The sequence below is a fragment of the Xiphophorus couchianus genome, chromosome 3, assembly GCF_001444195.1.
Source record: "Xiphophorus couchianus chromosome 3, X_couchianus-1.0, whole genome shotgun sequence".
NCBI classification, from domain to species: Eukaryota; Metazoa; Chordata; class Actinopteri; order Cyprinodontiformes; family Poeciliidae; genus Xiphophorus; species Xiphophorus couchianus.
Genome location: NC_040230.1, coordinates 15177031 through 15199986, shown reverse-complemented (window position 1 = coordinate 15199986; position 22956 = coordinate 15177031). Strand labels below are relative to the sequence as shown.

The 22956-nt window shown below is 39.9% G+C and overlaps 1 protein-coding gene across 2 annotated transcripts in view; it reads right to left on the bottom strand.

Annotated features, from left to right (window-relative positions):
- Positions 1 to 22956, bottom strand: part of efna4 (ephrin A4) — a 46233-nt gene that overhangs the window by 13964 nt on the left and 9313 nt on the right. For both annotated transcript variants that reach the window (XM_028012694.1, XM_028012693.1), the window contains one exon: positions 3204 to 3502. In XM_028012694.1, coding sequence (XP_027868495.1) covers positions 3204 to 3502 — 299 coding nt within the window. The remainder of the gene's footprint in view (positions 1 to 3203; positions 3503 to 22956) is intronic.

The window sequence follows — 22956 nt, the reverse complement described above, 5'->3', positions numbered from 1 at the left end:
TTAATTGAGGCAATGCACAAATAAATTTTCAGATGGTGTGATTCATTATATTGTGCAATTCTAAAACAAGTTCATACAAAGAACTTAAACTAGCTTGCAAAATATTTTTGCGGCCAATCCAGTACCACTAATTGAACCCAAATAGTATGAATATCAGCCTCAGGGGATCCACATGAAAATGGTTCAATTTTTTTTAAAGCCTCAAAGAAGCTCAGGAGAAAGGTGGAATGTAAGTGGAGTTTGAGCAACAAAAAGCTATACATGGAAGGTATAGGGTTGCCAACATCCTTCTATCTCTCAAGTAGTTATATTTAATAACAGAGAAAATTTTTGCAAGCTATTAGACTCATAGATGACAATGGACTCACACAGAGATGACTGATGATATGGGTCTTTCTCTGACACACACCACTTAAACGAGTTCATTTAATCAAAAAGTGAAGATCTGATCAATTTAATTTGCAAAGTCATGTCATGCCCCTTCTTTATGGCTTAAATGAAACTTCTGCCTGAAGTCAAACGGCAGCCTTTCCTGCTGTGACCTGAAGGATCCACCCCAAGTAACCTCTTCAAAAACTGGCTCTTACTCAGTTACATCAGTCACCAGGAATGACGCACTGAAAGCTATAGACACTTCTGACAGCACATTGGGAACCACTTTTATGCAAGGCTGTAAATATTAGACATTTCTCCACATTATTTACAGCCACACTCATGAATTTATGCATGACACCAGAACATGTGGCGTTCCTGTTGTCTGTACCCATCTATCTTTTCCATCTCAGCCTTTTCCCTTACAAGATGCTGCACATTGAAATATAAGAGCGTTAATTGAAAACCTTCCGCAACTTTACAATCACTTCAGTTTAAATAGCCCAGAAAGCCACAGCGAGACCCCTGCTGTCAGCCTCAACAACACTACATCACTGAAACCAAGCACTTACAGCAAAGACACTTCAACTATAATAAAAACTCATTACATCAATGTGCTTTTTACCTAGTGTAGTCACTAGATTGTTTAATTTTCCGTCATAATCAAATAATCTCACACATACTCAGGAAAAAAAACCTTCCCTTTTTTTTTTTAAATCACAAATCTTGGTCTAAGAAAAGAAGTAGCCTGAAAAGCTAATGTGTGTTGTTATTAATGTGCTAATGTGTGTTGTTATTAATTGGGGAAAACACTTTTAAACGTTGAAAATGACATGTCTTAGCCTGTTTTTATGTATATATATATATTCTATACTGTTGCTGCTGCAAGTTTCTTCATGTTAAAAAATAGCTGTTTTTCATCGCTGGCACCTACTGCTTGTTTAGGACTAAGGATTATATTAAGGAAAGATTCAATGCAACCAGCTGATCTTCTTTTGAAAGCATTTTACTAATTTATCAATCAATTTATCTTCTTTTTTTTAAAATCAAAGTCCTGGTGTCTAGAGGAAACGTGCAGGGGTGCCTAGTGTGAAGTTTTCACAGTCAGTGATGATTTGTGGAACAGTTTTATAGCTGCTGTTGTCGGTTCATGAAGTCCAAAGTCAGCACTTTATGTTTCCATCTGCTGATAAACTTTATGAAGATGGTGATTGAATTTTTCAGCAGTATTCTCAATAGCAAGATTAGACAATCCAGAGCCAACAACACAGAAGAGCTAAAGGTTGGTGTTAAATGCTTCAATGATGCAATGAATCATGCAAAAGGAGCCCCAACCAAGTAGGAAATAAATTACTTTTCCATAGCGTTTTGTTTTATCCAGATGCATCTCTAGATATTAGACTCGTTTGTCTTGAATGACATTCCATGGTGGTTAATTGGCGCCATATATATGTACAAACCGATTTGACCATTCAATGAATCGAGCTCCCTTGCTGTTCTTACTGTTCTCTGAAGTTGATCTATGCAGCGAACAGCTGACCAGTAGAGGACCTCAAGCTGTTTCCTGTTTTTGGTGACCCAGACATGGAGAACTTGTGGGTTTCTGTCAACTCATTGGAGACTGTGACATTGGGCTGTAAAAGTGTCATAGTCTTTTGGCACAGAAGGGCTGAGCTCAGCTCAGACTGAACAAACTAATGCCATTAGTGTCTCTAATATCATTGTACTGTCCTCCCAGGCTAACCCCATTATGCAGCTTCAGGACTGCAGAGCCATTATGAGCAAAAACCCCAGAGCCAGACATTTGGACCAACTTTACGCCTTATCTTTGATGTGGACAAAACACACACAATCGCCCTGAGCCTGCTGCAGCCTGACCAGGGGGGGGGGACCTATTGTTGCTTTTCTATGAACTGGCATGAACACCGACAATGGCCCAGTGTGCATGTATGCATGCGTGTGTGTGTGAAGACACTCTCTCATGCCTTCACAATACACCATTGTCCTGTGAACCTCAACAGTAATTTATGTAAAGATTCTCTCTCTTCCTTCATCCCTCTTCTCCAATGCTTTTGTTGTACTTCTGTTTCTTTCTCTCCAAGGTGGATTCTTCTCGTCCCTTTTCCACTCCTCCATTACAGTAACGTCACAGCTCTGAGTTTCCCTCTCGTCTTCTAGTTTTCCAGCTACCGATCTTATAAAAATCACACCAATCACACCATGCTGGGTTGATGTCAAAAAATGCAAACTGAACAATGATGGCATTAAACCATCTACAGTGTTATGGGTGTAGGGAAGCTGATCAGAGCTGAATGGAGTTATACGTCACCTTTCCTGCTCAGAATAATTTTGAAAGTGATCTCCACAAAAATAGAGTAAAAAAACAAACATGAAATACAAGAAAAAATAGGAATCATGACATAAAAGCAGAAAAAGAAAAATTAGAAAGAAAGACCTAAGATATGAAGAGTAATTTTGAGGAACATAAACCTGTTAGACACAGAGAAAGGTGGTGGTTTTGATGAAAGCATATTAATTTGTTACAGAGGCCTAGTCAAATTCCTAAACCACAAAAGATTAGCAGTTGTAAATACAGTGAAAGTGGGTTTGCAAACAAATGAATAGCACACGTTTCGGTACTTTTATCTCTAAAACAATTAAAAAGTAATAAATTATTTTACTTATTATTAAAGGTTGTGGGACAAAATGTAAAACAGTTTAGAGGGAACACATACTGTATTTTCAAGCACAATTCTCTTTCAGAAATATCAACCATTTAAGTTAACTTGATAACATGAGACCCTCTTCCTGCCACCAACCCCTCTACTTACAGCTGTAGTAGTAGTGTCTCCCTGGCAGGAATTCAAAGCCAAGCGAGAATGGGGTGAACCTTTGGATCTTTTCAGAGAAGCGGACTGGTCCAAACGGAGCAAACGGGGTGTTGCATTCCCACCTCTTGACGGCCTTTTTGGTTTCCACGCAGCCTTTGAAAGCCTCCTCCTCCACCAGGTAAAGGACCAGAGTCTCCGGCTGCTCTGGAACCAAACTCCCTGATTCAGGATAGCTGGGGCAGTAGATGTCCAGGTAATCATTGAGATTCAACTGGACAGACAGATCTCCCGCTGTCAACCTGAAAGAAAGAACGATAGGGACATTAATATTTCACAGAAGTATTACTGAGTGATTGAAGACAGCGGTGGTGATTAGACATGAACGGTACCTGGAGGAACATGTGCAGTTTCAGAAAACCGATTGTTCGTCAATAACGTAATAAATGCAGATGATAAAGGAAAAGTTTGGCAAGCATAAAAAACATTTTTATATAAAATTTTGGGGGAATTTTACGTATTCACAACTCCATTTTTATTCCCAAACCACCGAGGGAGAGCTGCTCTGGTAGAGATACGAGAAAAAACAATTTTCCGTATGCTAATTACACCACTGAGGGGAGACGAGTGTGAAATAAACTCCACTCGCTCCCTTTTCACCTTCTACAATGCGATGCAAGCACACACTACAGTGCACGGGCCTAAACAAATGTGCATGTGCATACACAGTCGAGTCAGTCAAGGCTGACTAGCTTTTGGCACAACAACAACTTTGGACAAGACAGCATCATTAGAACAGAGGAGCTGCATAATGTATGCTCCTTCAGACTGAGGGTTCTGACTTCCTGTCAGCTTGAGTATAAAGAGCTACCCATGTACAAAGTAATATAAGAAACAGGAAGGGAGGGGTAGGAATACATGTAAATGTTATTAAATACTGTGAACAGCTGAGGAGAAAAAAAACAGGGTTTCTACATGTTTTCATGGAAAATATCCAGACTTTTCCAGACTGTAATTTCCAGAACTGTTTGCCAATTTCACTCATTTCACTACAAACAGTGTATTGTGTCAACACAATGGTGATGGCGACGCGTGCACATGTAGCCATCTTGCTCTAGCAGTTGTTTGGTTGTATGCTTGTGTTTAATCCACACGAGAAAAATGTTTTCATGGTATGTAAAATGTATGATGACGGTGTAAGTTAATTGATCTTTAATATTATAATTTCATATAAAGAGCGACCCAAGGCAGAAAAAAATTTAACTGCAAAAACCACAGACAGGAAGGACATAAATGACAAAAGGATGGAGGAAGGCAGAAAAGATATAAGGCAGGAAAAATTTGATGAAAAGGAAGGGGGTAAGGAATGATAAAAGAAAGAGAAATGCCAGGACAGCGACAGTGAAAGGGTGCATGGAAGGTCATAAAGAAGGATTGGAGGAAGGACAAAGAAATTTTGTAGGACAGAAAAACTGTAGGAACACATGGTAGCACAAAAGAAAGAAAGGAGTTGGAATAAAAAAATAAGCGAAAAAGTAAAGCACTGGAAAGGACAGCAAGGACAAGGAGTGAATGATGGAAGGAAAGACTCATGGAAAAAATGAAAAAGTGACACGGAAAGAATGAAAAAGTAAAATGAAAAAAGAAAAAGTGAAGGAAAAATAGAAATTCAAAGAAGGGCAGAAGGAAGGAATTGAGAAAAGGACAAGGAAGAAGCTTGGGAGTAAGGACACAAGGGAAGAAGTGGGGGAAGAGGGAGGGCAAAGGACAAAGGCAAAACGGACCAAAGAAGGCCAGTGGAAAGCATATTAGGAAGTATGCAAGCAAGGAAGAACACCAGGAATGAATCAGTGAAGTAGAGAGACTAGAAAGAAAGTGGGTAAGGACAGTAGGAGGTACAGGAAGGCAGAAGGAGGTAAGAAAGAAGGCGAAAAGAGAAGGACATGGGGACAAAAGGGTGAAAATACACTAGGAAGTAAATAAAGAAAACCACAAGAAAAGACAGGGGGAAAGAATTAAAGGCAAGAAATAAAGTTATAAAAAGACAGAGGAACACAAGGACGCAATAGTTAAAGGATACAAGAATGGAAGAGTTGCAGGGTACAAGTAAAGAAAGGTGGGTACAAAGAATGCACTTGTGGAAGGACACAAGTAAAAAAACGATGAAAGATACTACATACTGGAATAAGAGATACAGACTTTTTTTTTTCCTTTTTCTGTAAATATGTTGATTCGGAAAATTTCTAAGTACAATTCCAAAATTTCCGACAGGAATTAAAAATTCGATACTTGTGACAGGAGACAGATGAAGAGCTGTAAAGAGAAAAACTACGGCAAAGGAAAAAGTTGGATGAATAGGTGAATAAAGTGGAGTAAAGAGAAAAGAAAGTGTTTTAATTAGTGACCCCAGAGAGTCTGAGTGCAGACACTCAGCGCGCAGAACAACGGCATGGAGGAGGAGAGAAGACAGACTTTAATTGGCCTCCTCTTCTCATGGAGCAGCAAGAGAGAAGAATGAGGGGCAGAATGTGGCTCGAGCAGAAGGTTCAGGTCCGTCAGTGGGAGTCTTTATAGAGGGGTGACAGACCGGAGGAGAGAGGAAGAGGAGTGCTGGGGCTCACTGAAGAGGAATATGGGAGGGAAGACGAGCGTAGAGTTGGGGGAAAGGGAGGTGGAGGTGGTGGTGCACAGCAGATCGCTCTTAAGTTAAGTAGGCGAACAAAAAAGAGAGCAAAAGAATGAGTGCGGAAAAATGAGTGCAGAGCAGCAGTAGGAAGAGGTACTCGGAGAAACTGATGAAAGCAGAAGTGGAGCGGATAGATATGAAAGGAAGCAGGAGTCTGAGATGGTACAGTACATTTACAGTGTATCAAAGATGGATGGAGCAATGAGAGGAGAAATGACATGAGACTCTCTGGGACCATGACTAAAAAAGCTGAAAGAGATGAAGGTGTTCCCCTCCTGAAACTTGTGTGAATCTCTCAGTAGAATCATGGAGCAGAAGGGTCATCATGTAAGCTTGCTTTAGAGTCAGACATGTTCACGAGTCATTTTTCTCAAGCTCCCTGAGAGAACTGGTCTCTGAAATGAAATCAGCATTGTTTCATTAAAGGCATACCGCCTTACACTACATTGCTGCACCTTATGGAAACAAACATTATGCTGTGACCCAATTAACTTATTAATATCTCATAGCTTTACCTTTTGTACAACATTATGTCAAACATTTTTAACTATTAACATTCAATAAAACCTAGAAATAGCACCAGTAATTTATTTTAATAAATCAAACAGCCAGTTCTTTTATTTTGAAGAATCAGATACATCTGATTGTAATAATACTAGCATTCCATAACGAGATTAAAATGTTTGATATGAGAGAAACGGATTATTTAAAAGACTACAGTCCCACACTCTTGAGCTGCAGTCAGGTCTCATGGCTAGTTGAAAAATTTGCATTTTGCTACTTTATGTTTGTACTTTAGTCTGTCAGAGATACGAGTACCCCATCTCTCGTCTGTAGTTCGATTATGACTGGTAAAAATAACACATCATCTTCTGCAAACATAATTTTCTGCATCTCCTGAAAACATTTCCAAAGCGATTAGATTGCATGTGTTGGTCAGATAACTGATGTAAAGGGGAATCTGTATGAGTTCTGTTGGATAAGTTTAATGTTTTTTTGAGATACTTATTTGCAGTAAGATTAAGTTTCTTATACAAAGCAATATCTTTCCCACTTTGAATACCCTGACATATACACCATCACCCTTCAGCTCTAATGTGTGTTAAAGTGTGTGTGTTTGGGATGAGTGAGATCCCAGAGACAAGCCTTACAGAGGCTACTTCCTGCCACCATGTGGAAATTGATGATCCATCAAAAAAGACAGGACCCAATCGATCAGGATTCCTCGCTCAGGACCCACAAAAGCGACTTTGCCTGGTCAATACCCCTTCTGACACGGTGTGTGTGTGGGAGTGTGTGTCCGCATGTAGATGTTGACGCCTGTCCAATAACTCTATTACCTGTCTGCACTAATTACAGGACAAAAGGTGCTTGATTTTTGTGGCAAGAGGAAAAGAAAAACATGTAAACCAAGGTAGATACACACTCTGGTGCATAAATACAAAGACAATCTTTTTCTCTTCTTACCACTTGTGGAGCTTTTAAGACACCTCAGGCAGAGAAAGGTTTCTTGTTGAACCGTGAGTGGGTGTGTGTGTGTATGCGTGTGTGTGTGTGTGTGTGTGTGCATTCAATAATAGGCCTGTGCTGTGTCAATAAGCTGCACTCTCTGCTATACATGTCACTCACTTCAAGATTTCCTCTTCAGGTTCTCCTCTCTCCCACCCCTCACCTAAAAACCCCTCTCTGAATCTCCCTTTCACTCTCTTCTTCCTCCCTACTCCATCTACTCCCTCATCCCCCCCCACACACACACTTTGGGTGACATGCACTCATTCTCCATCTGTTGCTTTCAGAGACTGCACATTCTTATATTACCTGACCCCCTACCTCCCACAAGCCTCCACCCTCAGCCCGCGCCATATGCACGCCAGCAATTACAGAGTCGGTGTGTGCTGTACTCATGTCAACCTGTCATCCCTCTCTTTCCTCTCTCTTCTCTTTCCTTCCTTCCTTCTTTCCTTTTCCTCCTTTCTGGACCTGGTAGGCCTGGGAACGCCCTAATTACACTCGGCATCCTCCTCCTCCTGGCAGACTCCAAGCGACACAGCGGTGACAGCAGAGGGGAATCATGGGAGAAGCTTTGAGAGGCTACTGGTGTCGGGGAGGGGTGTGCTGGTGCAGCCTGGCAGAGGGAGAATCCTCTGGATGTGGCAAAGAGGACTGGTTACGTGCAGTTTGCCAGAGCAAAGGCAGAGGGGTAAAATAGAAACTCACACAAACGCCGCAGGACACACTTCATCCCTTCTGCCACTGCACTGAAGCTCACGGTTGATAAGGAGCTGAAACCAAAATAACAAGCTTGGGTCTTCAGTAAAATGCCAACATTTATCCCTTAATAATCACTGAACACTGCAATACAAATCCAGGAACTCCGCAAAGCCAATATCCTGCAGATGTGTCCATGTTGCTGTGCGGCACACACACGGCCATGAGTGTGTGTGTGCAGTTTTAATGAAATGCAGGGGGATGACTGTGGCAGAGACCTTTGATCCTTTAATATGAGAGAATAATTAAAGGAGCAACAATCTTGCAACACAGCCTCAGGAATACAGAACAGACTCTCAACTATGCACAGCAGCTGCATATGCCCCAATACACAGCACATAAATATCTGGGAGAAAAAAAAAAAATCATACTACAATAAAAATGCTGAAAAACACAATTACACTTCCTGCCATTATGACTGAAAGCATGCGATCGTTTTAATACACTTGCTATTAGCTATGTGACTGGTTTCTGGTTCCTTTCAGCGATAGTAGGAGGCCAGAATGCTTGGTTGAGTCGCAGTTCTTCTGTGGTCAGTCGCAGCAGGGCGACCGCTAACTCTGCTTACTACGCTGACTGGGCACAGCGCTCTGTGGTCGTACTGCCTTGGCTGGATGAACTACCAACTCTGTGGTGGGCCCTAAAACAACACTTGTAGTCACATGGGTGGATCTATGTGCTCTCTTTAATATTTGGAGTTGGGTTTTATTTCTACACTCCTTTTACTGGAAACAAATGAAGATCACCGTGTAAAAGAAGAATTAACAAAAGGTGTGGCATTAATCTCAGAGAACAAAACAAGGCTATTGTTAGCGGCATCAGTATTTTTGACGTGGCGTCGATTAATCCCACATGTCATCATAGAAAACATGTCAAACCTGCATTAACAATAACATCTCAACTCATTCAAAAGAGTTTGTTTGGTGAGTTCATGGCTAGCTAATCTGTGGAAACCAGTCAAAAGAAGATTCTCACGTTATGCTTAATTGTAGTAAAAAAGAAACCAAAAGTATGACTAACTATACTTTTTCTGTTCTACTCCTAATAGTTTAAAATAAGTATGGTTATATACTTTATATATATACCTTACATAAAGGTGTGGGTGCCATGCGTGCAGTAGATTATCTGATTTACTAAAAGAAGCTGAAATGAAGCAGATACACACAAAGAATACCTTTTAAAAGAAATTATTGGTGTTGAAATATATGCTTCTTTGTCAAAAATCCATAGTTTACTTTGTTTACTGTAATGTGGTTTGTTTAATGTGGTTGTGTGACTAGAATAACTGTTTTTAATAATGGAGGCCACTTTTGAACATTTTTGTTTGATTAGGGGTCTTACTCACTAATAGTTAAAAAAGAGCCAGCTAATCCCAACAGGGGATCAAATTTACATTCAATAAAAGTAAATTCTAGAATAAAATCTCCAGAGAGAAAAATTTACAATTACGTTTCATATTTACAAATTTTAGGATTTTTTTTTTTACAGTTATCTTCACAAATTATGTAAATACATTACCAAATAAAAAAACTGAGGAAAAAAATAACAATTCATGGGTATAAAATGAGGGTCGAAATTAATGAAGAAGCAAATTGACGCCAACCTGCTTAATTGTTAGTAGTGTTTGTTAACTTTAATCAGCTGAGCGAGTGTAGTTAGGGTCACTAGTTTGTGCAGCAAAGGAGTTTGTGGCTTGAAGGCTGAAAAGTTTGGAGACTATTACTGAATTCTGCCAGAGCATAAGCAGTCCTATTAGCCAAATCGTTAGCAGTCAAGTGTGGAGATGAGCTGATGGTAAAAGCAGCCATACAAAAAAAAAAGAAACGTTTTACTTTTTGTTAGCTACTCATTTGGGATGGCAGGGTAGCTTTTGCAGGTTGAGCTATCAACATATTCTCCCATGACTCATGGCTTTCCAATTAGTGCTGCTCATTATTTTTATCCCCATCATCATGATAGTTCCAGAGTAGAGTCAGCACACGCTCACATTTCACAAAGTTTGAGTGCTGAACGCTATACAGCAACTCGGTGTGGTAGTTTGGCCTGAATTTTACAGAGATGTCTTGAAGAAGAAAAAAAAAAAAAAAATCGGTAGCAGATTTTTGAGGCTACCACCATCAGTTACCCAATTTCTTCTAAAGAAGGGGAGACTTATTCAATAGATTCATAACACCCAGGGGGATATGCTTCAAGTGTTTGTTTGTGGTGACTTCTATGGTTATGGTTTACAACAAATTACAGCCCAAACTTTTAGATAATATATAAAAATTAAACTTGTGTTATGGTCTTATAGTGGCTAACACAATCATGAGGAAGACTGCTCACATGATTGTTTTCCACCAGACAGTCACTGACATCCTTCACAAGGAGGTTCAACCATGAAAAGAAATGCACCCATTCCAGTCTCACCAGTTCTTCCTTTGATGATATCTACACACCAAATCTCAGAGGTTTGACCGGTCAAAATGACTGCACCACAACACCTTTTTGTGACCGAAGAGAAAAACAACACATTGCAACATTGAGCAGCTGTTACTTCCACTTGGGAAGCCTTTTGTGGGGACAGCAGCATTTTCACAATCAGAAATAACCGAGGGGAGGTGTGAGCGAGCTCCTGATAAAATGAGCCTAAAGATAAACAAAGGAGGAGAAAGTCGGCAGTTCATCAAAGAGAGAAGAGTGCTTCCTTCAGGTCGGCAAAACTTCCTCTTACTCCACAGGCTTACCCGAGTTCAGAGCCAGAAAAAGACACATGGAATTGAACAAGTTAGAAAAAGTGGAAAACAGGCTTCATTTGCTTTATACTCCAGGAGATTACAGCACTGAAACATTTCCCTCACCGTCTTGTTCTTCCTACATGTACACACACTGCTTCTCCACATGGGTGAAGAACACAACAAAATGAGGACAAGCCCACCCTCCTAACCAAATCACATAGCTGTGTCCCCCTTCCTTCAACACGACGCTATGCTATGTCCAAAGCCTAGAACCTAGTGTTGTGTCTATCATGATCCTTACTCCCCTCTACGAAGACAAACAAGGATGTCGCCTCCCAATCCACAGCCATCTGTCCCCCCCTCCACTATCTCGCCTTTCCAGCTGGCTCACAAAAAAAAAAAATTCTTTTGTTAAGCCCCTCTTTCCACCTAATATCCAATGTACAGACTCCGCCTCTTTGGACCCAAATCGGGGACAAACACATGATCAACACCTCATCATAGAAAGGAATGAGGAAAAGTGCTTATCTACACTTTCCTGTTTTGAATGTGACTGCAGGAGAGTGTGTGTGCATGTGTGTGTGTGCGCTTCGTTGGTTCCTTCAGGGCCAGCAGGATGCATTTCTATGCTTTACACCACAGACCCTTTGCTTTTATTTCCTGGACTCGAGTGACTCGAATGACTTGAATGGTTGGTATGTGAACTTTGGAACATGTCCCACTGTCTCCCGTCTCCATCTGTATGTCGTTTCCTTTCTGCGTCTAAGCACTCGCATTATCCTGCATTCACATGTGCAAAGCCTATACATCCTCTCTACCATCAAACAAAATTCTTTTGTCATGAAAACAATATCGGCACATTTCAATCAGTTCTGCAATACATGTTGAGTGAAATGGGTTTGGGTTTACAATGCCCTGGATAAGGCTTTTGCTGGTGGACTGCATATACACAAACACAAAACACTGTGAATAATAGGGAAATTGATACGTAGTACTTTCATAAATAAAAATCTGAAAAGTGTGGTGCATATTTGGATCTGCATCCCCAAATTCATTCTTGGTAGAACCATTAGTTAAATTAATTTCTGTAATGTGTCTACCAACATCTAGAGAGGACCTAGTGACAAATGTATTTTTTTAATATAAATACATATCTATATTATATATCTATATATTTATTTGTACTTCAGATAAAGAGGTACATAAAGTCTTGAAGCATTTTTTTAGCACTAGTGTCACACTAAAAACAAACATATTTTGAATCAGTTGTTTATAAATTAGCCCTGCGACAGACTGGCGACCTGTCCGAAGTGAACCCCGCCTCTCGCCCGAAACGTTCGCTGGAGATAGACACCAGCACCCCTTCCGACCTCACTAGGCACAAAGGTGTACAGAAAATGGATGGATGAATGTTTATAAATGACTCAACAGCAACACTGACACCCCCTACAACATAAATGTATCTTAAGAATTTCTTGATGTGACGGAGTCGCTGTTCAAAACGCGAGGGACAGGACAGCAAGTCGTTCAAGTAAAGCGTTCATAAGCTCTGGAACGGCTGTAAGAAATTACCCATTCGTGTAAAGTTGATTACATCTCCAGTTTGAGCAACAATTATAAAATTCAAAACAACTGACGATATTGTTGAAAGCTGAGTAGTGACTGTTTCAGTTCATCTCTCCAACAAGCAGAGTGAAAAAATAGTGAAGAAGGTAGAGAAAAAAATCTCTGGTAGAAAAATGCTGAAAATTTTCAACTGCTTTTACATTGCTGCAAAAAATAAGAAACATATTTACTTCAAGTCTTTTCATTCATAGTTACCAGGTATGCCAATAAATGCAGAGGACAGCATACATATATCAACTCAATAAAATGACTGGTTGCACTTTCCTATCCCTACAGGCTCAATTAAATGACCAGAAGACATCAGCCAGTCACACCACTCCTTATTCAAACTGTGTGGATCAGCAGGCTGTCTCGGCCCACATTCCCCACCAATTTACAGAAACAGATGGGGATGAAAGCATGCAGATATATAGATGCACCTGCTGTTTGAGGCCTAAAGGAATCCCAGTCTCAAGTAAAGACAGACCCTATTTTCTGCCTGTTACGGCGAAGGTCCGCTCAGCCGGAATGTGTGCGGATTCTGCGGGACTCAGCAGCACCACAGGACGGGTAGTTACAGCCGACAGAGCTGAGGAGAATTGGTCGATTTAGGCCCAGAGGACCGACGTGTATGGAAACCAATTCATCTGAGTCATTTTGTTGCAGCTTTAGGTCGGCAGAAGCCATCATCTCATCCTGTGGCAGAGCTCCCTCATGCATAGGCACCGCTCTCCCCGTCTGGCCTAGTCTAATCCTAAAAAAAAAAAAAGATAAAAAAAATAAAAGCCTTCCTGTAACTTTTCTAGGAGGTATGAAATTACTGCCCCCAACATACAGTGAATGGACCACAGTGCAAGAGGATTTTGCACTTCTCTGACGAAAAGCGGTGCATGGCAAAATGTTGCCTCACCATGCCCGTCAGCACTGCGGCAGCATGGAGCTTACGTTCGAGTGGAGATGGCCCCACTTTAAAAAGGGAGAGAAGAGTGATGGGGAAGTCGTGAGCGGCACAAGAATTGTACAAGGGCGAAAGCAAAGTGCTCGTTCAGCAAGGAGTGTACAAGGGGCTAAATAAGGTCAGAGTTGGGTTGCCAGGACAACGGCCAATCCGTAGCTGGGACTGGTGCCAAGCCAATGCCCCACCCATCCATCCATCGTTTGCTCCTTCCGTCTTTTTCCCCTGCATCACGTCTGTTGGACAGCCTAAACCTCAGAGTAATGAGTGCTCTTCATGTTTTCAGCGATCTAAATGGAGCTGCTGTGTAAATACACTGCTGATTTGTGTAGGTGCCTGGCTCGTATACCTAAACTTGAACACAGCAGCGGTAGCTCACTGCTCAGACTTTGACAGGGCCAACCTATAAGACGGGAAAGGGATCTTACTGTGACAGCTATGATAGGTGGCTTCAAAGCAGGGATTCAAACTATTTATAAAATCCATCAAACAGCTTTTTCTGCAAAGTGACAGGCAACCTGATCCACTGCGTCAACATCATTTGTCTTAGGCATATGTACTACCATAGTTTATGATGATGTATGTAGATCTCAGAGCCTGCAGACAAATTACTGTTAACTTTAAGGAGGAGAGCACGGATTTTGAGAAGGCTCTTCATTTAGGTTTCCACCGCAATGAATGGCACAAATGAAAAAAAAAAAAACAGAGTGGAAATTTTAATCACACATTACAGAGAACTGACTTTATTTCAAATTCAACAAAACTGAATTTTCAGAAATACTTAAACTGTTCCAGGGGAGCAGAAACATGAAATAAACATTTGGATAGTTAGTTTGTGTTCTTGTAAACACATTTTATTTATTAAAAGGAATAAAGCTATCTCTATCAACCAGGCTCCATGGTAGAAAGTAATTGCTTCCTAAATCTTAACTTGAAGTATTTCTGACAACTGGCAATGAATCGGAAGAACTTTGGCCCACTGTTCTTTACAGAATTACAGCAACGTTGGAGCATTTCAAGCAATCTGATAATAGTCCACTCAAAAACATTGGGGACATTTTTTTATGAGTCATTGTCTGACTGCATAACCAAAGCGTTCTTAATCTTAAGGTCAGAACTGATGCCTAAAGATCATCCTCCAGGAGTTTTTGCAAAAGCACAGAATTCATGAATCCATCAAACACAGAAAGTCAACCAGTTCCTAAAGCAGCAAACTGCCCCAGACCATCACACATCCCCCTCCATACTTAGTTACTGGAATTATGTTTTCCTAAAAAAAAGTTTCACCACTCTTACACATTTTCTCATAAAAGTGGAAACCAACTATTTAAACTTGTACTTTGCAAGGAAGATAAGAAAAACAACTTTTTTACCGGTGTTTGGTGCAATTTATGCAGATAGCAACACAGCAGTTTCTTTGTTTTTTCCTAGAGATGAGTAAAACATTGCCTTTAATTAAAAAAAGGAGCAGTCTGGCTGCATTCCATTTGGCCTTCCTGTTATCTATTGAAAATCTGTTGCTCTCTCTCTGTCTCTCTCTCACAGCCTGAACAAAACACATTTAAGTCTCAACATGTTGTAGAGAGAACAGGTACATTTTAAATATATTATTATAAACCTGCGTTTCTTCTGACACCTTACCAACACAGAACATGTACATTTTAAGCATTTTTTGCTTAGTAAGTGTCGACACCAAGAGGGTTGTTTTTCCCAGGGTCTAGTAGCAGCTAGGCAAGATCTGTTCATCTTGATCATAAAAAAAAAAAAGAAAGAAATATTTTTAATTTTTTTAAACTTTCCTCATCAGTTTGGGCTGATTAAGTTACACTTTTTTTTAAAGAGGCAAATTATTTCTGTGAGAATTTCTCTGTTTATCTCTTATAAATAATCCTTTTAACATCGTACAATTTGTACTTTTTGGCACCATTAATTTTTCATCTCCTCCCTCTGGAGCTCACTTTAAGACATATATTCTACACTTTTAACTGCATTAACCTGGACTGATCAGTGGCCCAAGTCTGTCAGCCCACCTGTTTAAGTAGGCTAAGAGGAACACAGAAACATAAAACCTTTAAAACACACACACACGTACCCAGATAGTCACTACTTTGAAAAGGGCACTTGCAAAGCATATACACTCAGCCAATAAATCAGACATGGCTTTGAAAATCCATCATTTTCAAACTAGGTCAGCCTCCTGACGGTGAAACCTCTATCCAATTTGTGTATACCATTTTTTTGTCTTGTTACCCCCGATGTTAGGGTCGATGCTGGATAGGCAGCGTACACTTGTCTTTGTAATCTCAGGTGAGCATTCCCCCTCGCTTTTCCCGACTCTGATTTTGTGGTGGTTGTTCACCCAGGACTGGGTGGTTGGTGGGCTAGGGCTGTCCTGCCGTTTGTCAGTCAAACACGCACGTACAAAACATGTCTAGGAGACATGCTCAAATACATCCAACTGGCCTGAATAATTTAAAGTGTGGGAGGGAGAGGAAAAGAGAAGAGAAGCAAAGGCCACTGTAGAAGAGTTGAGGAGTAAATAGGGTAAGCTTGCCACTTTCAGTGCTTTAGTCTTGGTCAACTTACTTAAAAACTTCTATTCTTCGTTTTACTCCCCATCTACCTCAAGTCTCATTTCCTTCTCCAGTTTGTGTGCCTGCACCATACCACCCTCTCTTTCCACCTCCCTCCCCTCAGTCTCTCTGTTTATCTAAGCACTTTCACGGTCACTGCCTTAGAATCCCAGGAGCCTAAACTGCCTGCTTCCCCTCTCCCACCCTCTTCGCAGCGGATCCATGGTCTCCATCTTTTTCCATCACATCGGTTGAGAGTCATATCGCTCTGTGTGTCGGGTGTATGGAAGGTCCACTTAATTCCCCCTCAAGGCATCCAACTTTCGCCTGTTCTAGTCACGCAGAGCTGTACCAACCCACACCTCGTGAATATGAACAGAAATCAAAAGGGGAAAGACAAAAACTAAAAGTTGTTCACTTAATCATTTTCTATTGTTTGGTTCTAGGAAAGTTAATGATTTTATACAAAAAAAAAAAAAAAAACCCAAACAGCTATAACTTTAGTTTGAGGTTGTGCTTTAAAATACATTTCTGTTCCTTCTGGTTGGCCCGGCAGCTGCTGGTTTTCTTGGAAAGGCCAGTTGAGGCCAAAGTTCCACAACACGGATGAAAGGTTCAGACACAATAAGACGGGAAGGAGGAGGGGGCGACTGCTGGATGGATTTAGGAGTAGAAAGGAAGGAAGTGGTGAGGGTCATGAGGAGAGGTGCAGACAGGATTAACTGATTAATTTGGGATTAGAGATGACTGCTCGGCGTTTTAGGTAATGAACCACAATGACCCAAAAAATTAAAAGATTACCACATAGGAGGTAAGGTATGTAAGACTGTTTTTTGCTCCAATTAAAAGGTCTGTTGTAAATCTGAGGCAAGAACTTTTAAAAAAAATCTTTCTATAACTTTCTGTTTTCCTAACAAGTCCATCTGGAAATATGTTTTAAAACATTAATGAGCGGAGATTTCATGACGAGGCTTTTGTCACTGAGGGTTTTAGATGAACTCTCCATATTCATAAACATCAAGCGACCGCTCTGGTGTTTGGAGAAGACCGCTGCAAACAATGACTCCATTTGCAACTGAATGCAGGAGCAATGAGATTCATGAGTTCTCCTGCTACAAGGTCATATCTGTGCAGATTGGCAACAGGATATTTTTCTCCATTTCCATTCAGCAAGAATAAAAAAAAATAATACAAATCAACTTCTGCTCTGGATCCTGTCAGACTATAAATGACAGTTATCTGATTTGTTCTGATTAGTCTAAAATAGTTTCATGTTGTCAAAGGAATCGCCTGATGCTTGTTAATTGATGAGATGCACAGCAGCACTCCCACTGTGTGTTTCCTTCTTAAAGGTTTCACTCGTAATTTTATTTTTGAGCTTGTGAATCTCAATTAAAAACAAACCTACATTAAAACTTCTTATAAATGTAAAAAAAAAAAAAAACTTTCACTTTTAGACTAAATATATGTTAATTTAAGTCTAGATGCCTATGGAATATCTAAGCACTGTTTAGATGGAATAATAATAATTTTGTAAAACAAATAATCATCCAATCATCATGTTATCATGTCAAAATATCTTGTTACACACTTAATTTAACAATATCAAAAATCATGGCACCAATAAGAAAATTAAAATGGTGGTAAATAATTATTAAAATTATTCCCTTGTAAAACTGTTGTCTATGGTTGTTTGTATGACATCAGAGAAAGTAGTGGGTGAAAACAACACAGAAAGATCAAACAATGTCAGCTCAGAAATTGAGTAAAACAACTCAATTTGCTGCATAATAGCCTAAAAATATTTAAATAGAAAAACATAAAACAGGAATAAAAAAAGATCATCAAGAGGCTTGGATCAAATTGTGCATTTTTTTTTTTTTAGTGAAAAGAAATATTTCATATCTTGATCTACCAAGGCACCAACTTGAATCTGATTTCTTGCCAGCTTAAATGGGCTTCTGATACAGTCAGTCTCTTGTTCTTTTTTTAGTCATGTGAGTTTTTTAGTCACTTTGCAAGCCAGGAGAGCTCCGTCAGCTCTAAATGAAGTGTGGTTCCTCCTTGGGCTCTCCCCAGAGTCTGAGCAGCCACGTGTGTTCACAGGCAGGCCGATGGTACTATTGGTATCACGTGCGCCTCTCCGTACGACACCTGTACGCAAGCCTGCGTCATGAACTAGGAGGTGGAGGAAGGGTTCACCCTCACTCCTTTACTCTGACGGTTACTGTAATGCTTTCCAACACCCCCTCTTCTCTCCTCTCCCATCCTTTCATCCCTGGGGGCCTTCCTTTGCCGTTTGGGGAGTTGAAATCTGTTGACTCTTTCTCCACCATCCTCTCCTTAACACATTCTTCATCTCTCACTTCCTCCACTGTGGGTCTAATGTTTTTACTTCCTCTGGGGGCTTAAAAATATGAGGCAGTGAGGCAGCATGCATGTTCATTTGTGTGCTGTGTGTGGTACGGGTGTCTCGGTGCAAAACCAAAATGAGGCAAAAATTTGTGTGCCGCGCATCACTGTGGGCTGAAAGTAAGCTGTGTTGCATTATACTTCTGGGAGGCAAAGCCAAAATATTAGTTTTTGTTCTACCACAAGAAAAAAAAAATTTTCTAACATTTCCAGAAGTTTACTTTATGCTCTTGCAAAAACAGTAGACAATACATAAATTTACAATTGTTTTGACCATATTCAGGGTTCTCACATATTTTACACTGTGAATTTATGGGAGATATTTCTATGTTGGTGCAAGATTTAAAAACAGAAACTGGTACAGTTCCTCGACAGATGGAATTTTTTTTTTTACAGATGACTAATAAAAGTACGACTAGAAGGAAAAATGGACAACTTGGATAGATGGACAAATGACCTATGGACAAAAAGCTGGCTGCATGGTTGAGAGATTTGACAAGGTTAATGGGTGGGTAATAGAAACAGACAGATGGAGAAAATAATATATATAGAAAGAATAACACTTAGTGTTTAACTCACTGTTTTCCAAATTCTTGAGTATTTGTCAAGACCTGGATAAAAGCTGACATTCCTACTATTCCAGTTCACATATAAACCACTTTCTTGCAGGTTTAGTAGTGTGCAAAGATTTTTTTCTGCAAAGTTTACTGCCACTAATGCATTTCCCGCAAACTCACTAAAGACACTGTAGTGCAAAGTGTACAAAGCATGACGTGTGGTCAGACACAACCAGATTTATGGCCAACGGAGGATGTAATGAGATCTAAATCAATAAGTGAAGTAGAAAGTGATGAGCTCTGCAGGTCAAAGAAAAACACTTCATGCAGATTTGCTTTTTTTATTTTTGAAGCATTTTTTGCTTTTTCTTCCTTAAGGAGTGCAACCTAAATATAATTTTATTTTAAATTATCTATGTTTATCTTTTACTGTAATATCCCAGGGCAGAATACATTATCATATTTTGTCATTGCTCTCTGATACAGCAGGGACCAATTACCATTGTTAAAAACTTTGTTTCAAACCTGCAACAACTTAACATTATTCTGTCATGCCTCTACATTTCCCAGGACTTTTAATGTGATGCCAGAGAAAGTTATTGAGTTCTCCTGGTTTTATGAAGTACACATAAAGTATAAGAGTGCTTCCTACCACACCTGTTCTGCAACTGATGGTCAGCTGACTGCAAAAAAAATGGGCTCTTAAAACTTTATCTTCACTCACAAGAAAACACAAATTTGACTGTATGGAAACATTTTCAGCTGTTAAAAGCATAGCTAGCCATAATATAAAAATCGAAGGAGTGGCACCCATTTCTCTTACCAAAGTAATACAATTTTAAATCTTCAGTTTGTGGTATAAAAGCTTCATGTTTGTGAGAAAGCAAGGTTTTAGCTTAAGTTATGAAAACCAGATAATGTTGCAACATAATTATTATATTTTTGTGAATCCCATGATATAGTGAAACTAATGTTTGTATTTAACAGTACCATACCGTAAAAATCTAATACTTCATTCCTACATTTGCCACTTTGAATGTTAAGTTGAAATTTAAGTTAATGAAGGGCACTTGAAACCTCCTTTTTGTCATTTCAAGAAACTTTCTGGCTCATAAGATCAAGAGCAGTAAAGGCCTATAATCTATCTTTAAAATGTTGTTTCTATTCTTCACGCAGGAGGCAATACCATGATCATTATCACAACAGACTTAGATAAACAAAATGCCTAATCGGAGAAAAAAAGGATTTATCACAAAAATGAAACACAAGTTTCTGCCCCTTAGCACCTAACATCAGTGGAGGTATGATGTCTCTGTGTCCTTCTGGCAGTCAGAACCTTGTCTTGTACAATAATCCAAGCTCCTGCTACAGCCTTTATCTCTGCCTGGCTCAATACTAATTCAATTTCTGTCTCTGGGAATTCCCAGGCTGCCTTTTTGGTAGGATTTCTGAGCTGAGTGCAAGAGGATTGTGCGAGCACACGTGTGAGAGAAATTCTACAACCTTCGTGTTGGCTAAACAAGCGTCACATTGTTGTGTTTTATTCTGGATTAGATTGACAGTGTTTCCCACATTTCTTGTCTAAGCATTCTTTACCTCCCCCCAGTTTAATTGCTGTTTTGTACCAAATATCTTTGTATCAAATGAGTACACAGCTCGTTTGACACCAGTAACAGTGACAGCTCATTGTAAGCCATGAATGAATACGTTCACACTCTGCATTCACCAGCAGCTCTTAAGCCACCATAACCTCCTTCTTCACACGCACGCGGCACAGCATGCCGTCAGCAGCCATTTTGTGCCAAACAGGCTGCACTGTGCCAACAGTGCACCTCATTTCATTTCGCAGCTGTTCCGGCTCACTTGGAGACATTCGCACGATGCAACTTATTACACGTTAATGCGCCCTAATATTGATGCATGTGTGTACACAGAGAAACAGGCGGACGTGGAGAGAGAAATTGGGAATGCGATGGGTCCATATGCAGTCTGGCGATAATGCGAGAAGGCGATGATAATATCTTCCTGGTAAATTGGTATCGATTGACTAAATATCCTGACCAGGAGGAGAGAGGCGGCCATCCTTTTATGCCTCTACACCATGTCTGCTCGGAGCTGCACTGTGACTATCTGATCCATTTTAATACAGACGTCCTCACTGCTGCCAGGCCTCTGCCTCAAACCTCATTTTTAATACAGTATGCCCCGACTCTTCCTGTGCACAGGCATCTCAGTGTTACCTTCAGCCGGAAAGATAATTTTTATTGTGCAACCATTATATTCGTGTTGCATGCATTCTGGGGTGTAATATATCACTTACCAGCAGAATGGAGGAATACAGGTTACATACTGATGCGCACCACAGAGAGAAACAAACATAATCATAGGCTGATATCAAGTTATATCAAAGTTTTATGAGGTTTCTAAACTGCAAAAATCTTCAAACAAAATATTCCTAAGGTGTAAGCTCTAAAAAGATGCCAGAAAATGTGAAATAGAGCCCTGAGTTCTTTCCAGCTATATGAAACAAGCAATCAAATGCTGCCACTCCCCCACTTGTTGCTGTGCACCACAGGTCAGCTGGCTAAAAGAAGTCACCTACATAATCACTGACTTACAAGAAAGAAATGCATCTTCAAATCTTTCATTTGAGGAAAAAAGTCGTATGAGCTCCTCCCATAAGTCTTATGAGGGTAATATTATTTTAAACCTGTTGACAAGCTACAAGCAGTTGACTGTTAAGCAGCTGACTGAAAGCTGGCCACCTAAACAGACAGCTACACATCTAGTTGAAAACTACTGTAAAGTTTTAGAGGGTGTTTGTAAAGGTGCAACCTGTTCAATCACATTTTCATTTCACATAGACATATTCCAAGTATTTATTTATTTAATATGACTTGTGGCCATATTTCAGTTGTCCAGCAAAAAGTCGTTGATACTCCCTGCTAAGGAGGATGAGGCACAAGTTCAGTTCACAAAAAGCTGTATGCTTGCTCATTGGAAGTTAAGGAGAAGGAAAAAATATGGGACAGCAACAGAGAAAAGTGCAGCATAGAGGTTTGTGAAGCAAAGACCATTTAGTTTGGGGAACATTCACAACTGGAACACTGCTTATAGTCATTCTGTGTTTAACAGATCTATACAAGTATCACTTTTTGAATTCATTTAGTGAAAGAAGTCTTTTTTTTTTTTTAGAAAATATTCTAATGTATTGAGACAAGCTGCACGAGAAATATGCAAATCTATTTATCCAAATCAAAACGTTTAAAAACAGTGCTGTGTTAAAAGCAAGAAACTTGATACTAGCAACCGTTTCGATATTCTTGCTTAAAATATAGCAACAAGTTATACATTTTTATTTTAAGATTTTGTGTAAACAAAATAAACAGGAATATTTTCACTCAAGGGTCTCGTACTGTGAGTATCTTATACCAGTACATACCTTACCAGTATTAAGCAACAACATTGAATGCACAATGCCCTTTCTATATGCCCCACATATACAAGTAGAGGCATCCAAAGGCAACAATTCACCTTTTCCTTGAACACTTAAGTCGCACCTAAAATCAACTAACAAGTGGAAACAAAACAATAACTCATTTAGTTGAGAGGCCAGCGCAGTGGTTGGTAAATGTTCTCACAGCCGTACACTGTTGGCTAGAAGAGGATTTTTCTCAGTAAAAGCCACTTTCACAGCTTGTTCTGAGGAGGAGAGAAGTTTGAAAACTTGAGAAAGAAGAATGATGAAAAAGATTGCAGCAGAATTTGAATGTTTTTGATGCATGGCAGGTACATTTCGAGACTGTAAAATTAATCACAGCTTCAACTATTTATCAAGAAAACAAAGACTTTCCCTTTTACCCAAACGAGCAAGTGGTCCATAAGCACACACACACACACACCCCTTCTCTCCTACAAACACACCTCTGACGGAGCCATTGTTCCTCTTGAAACAAACTTCAGCCGACAACAATGCTACCAAA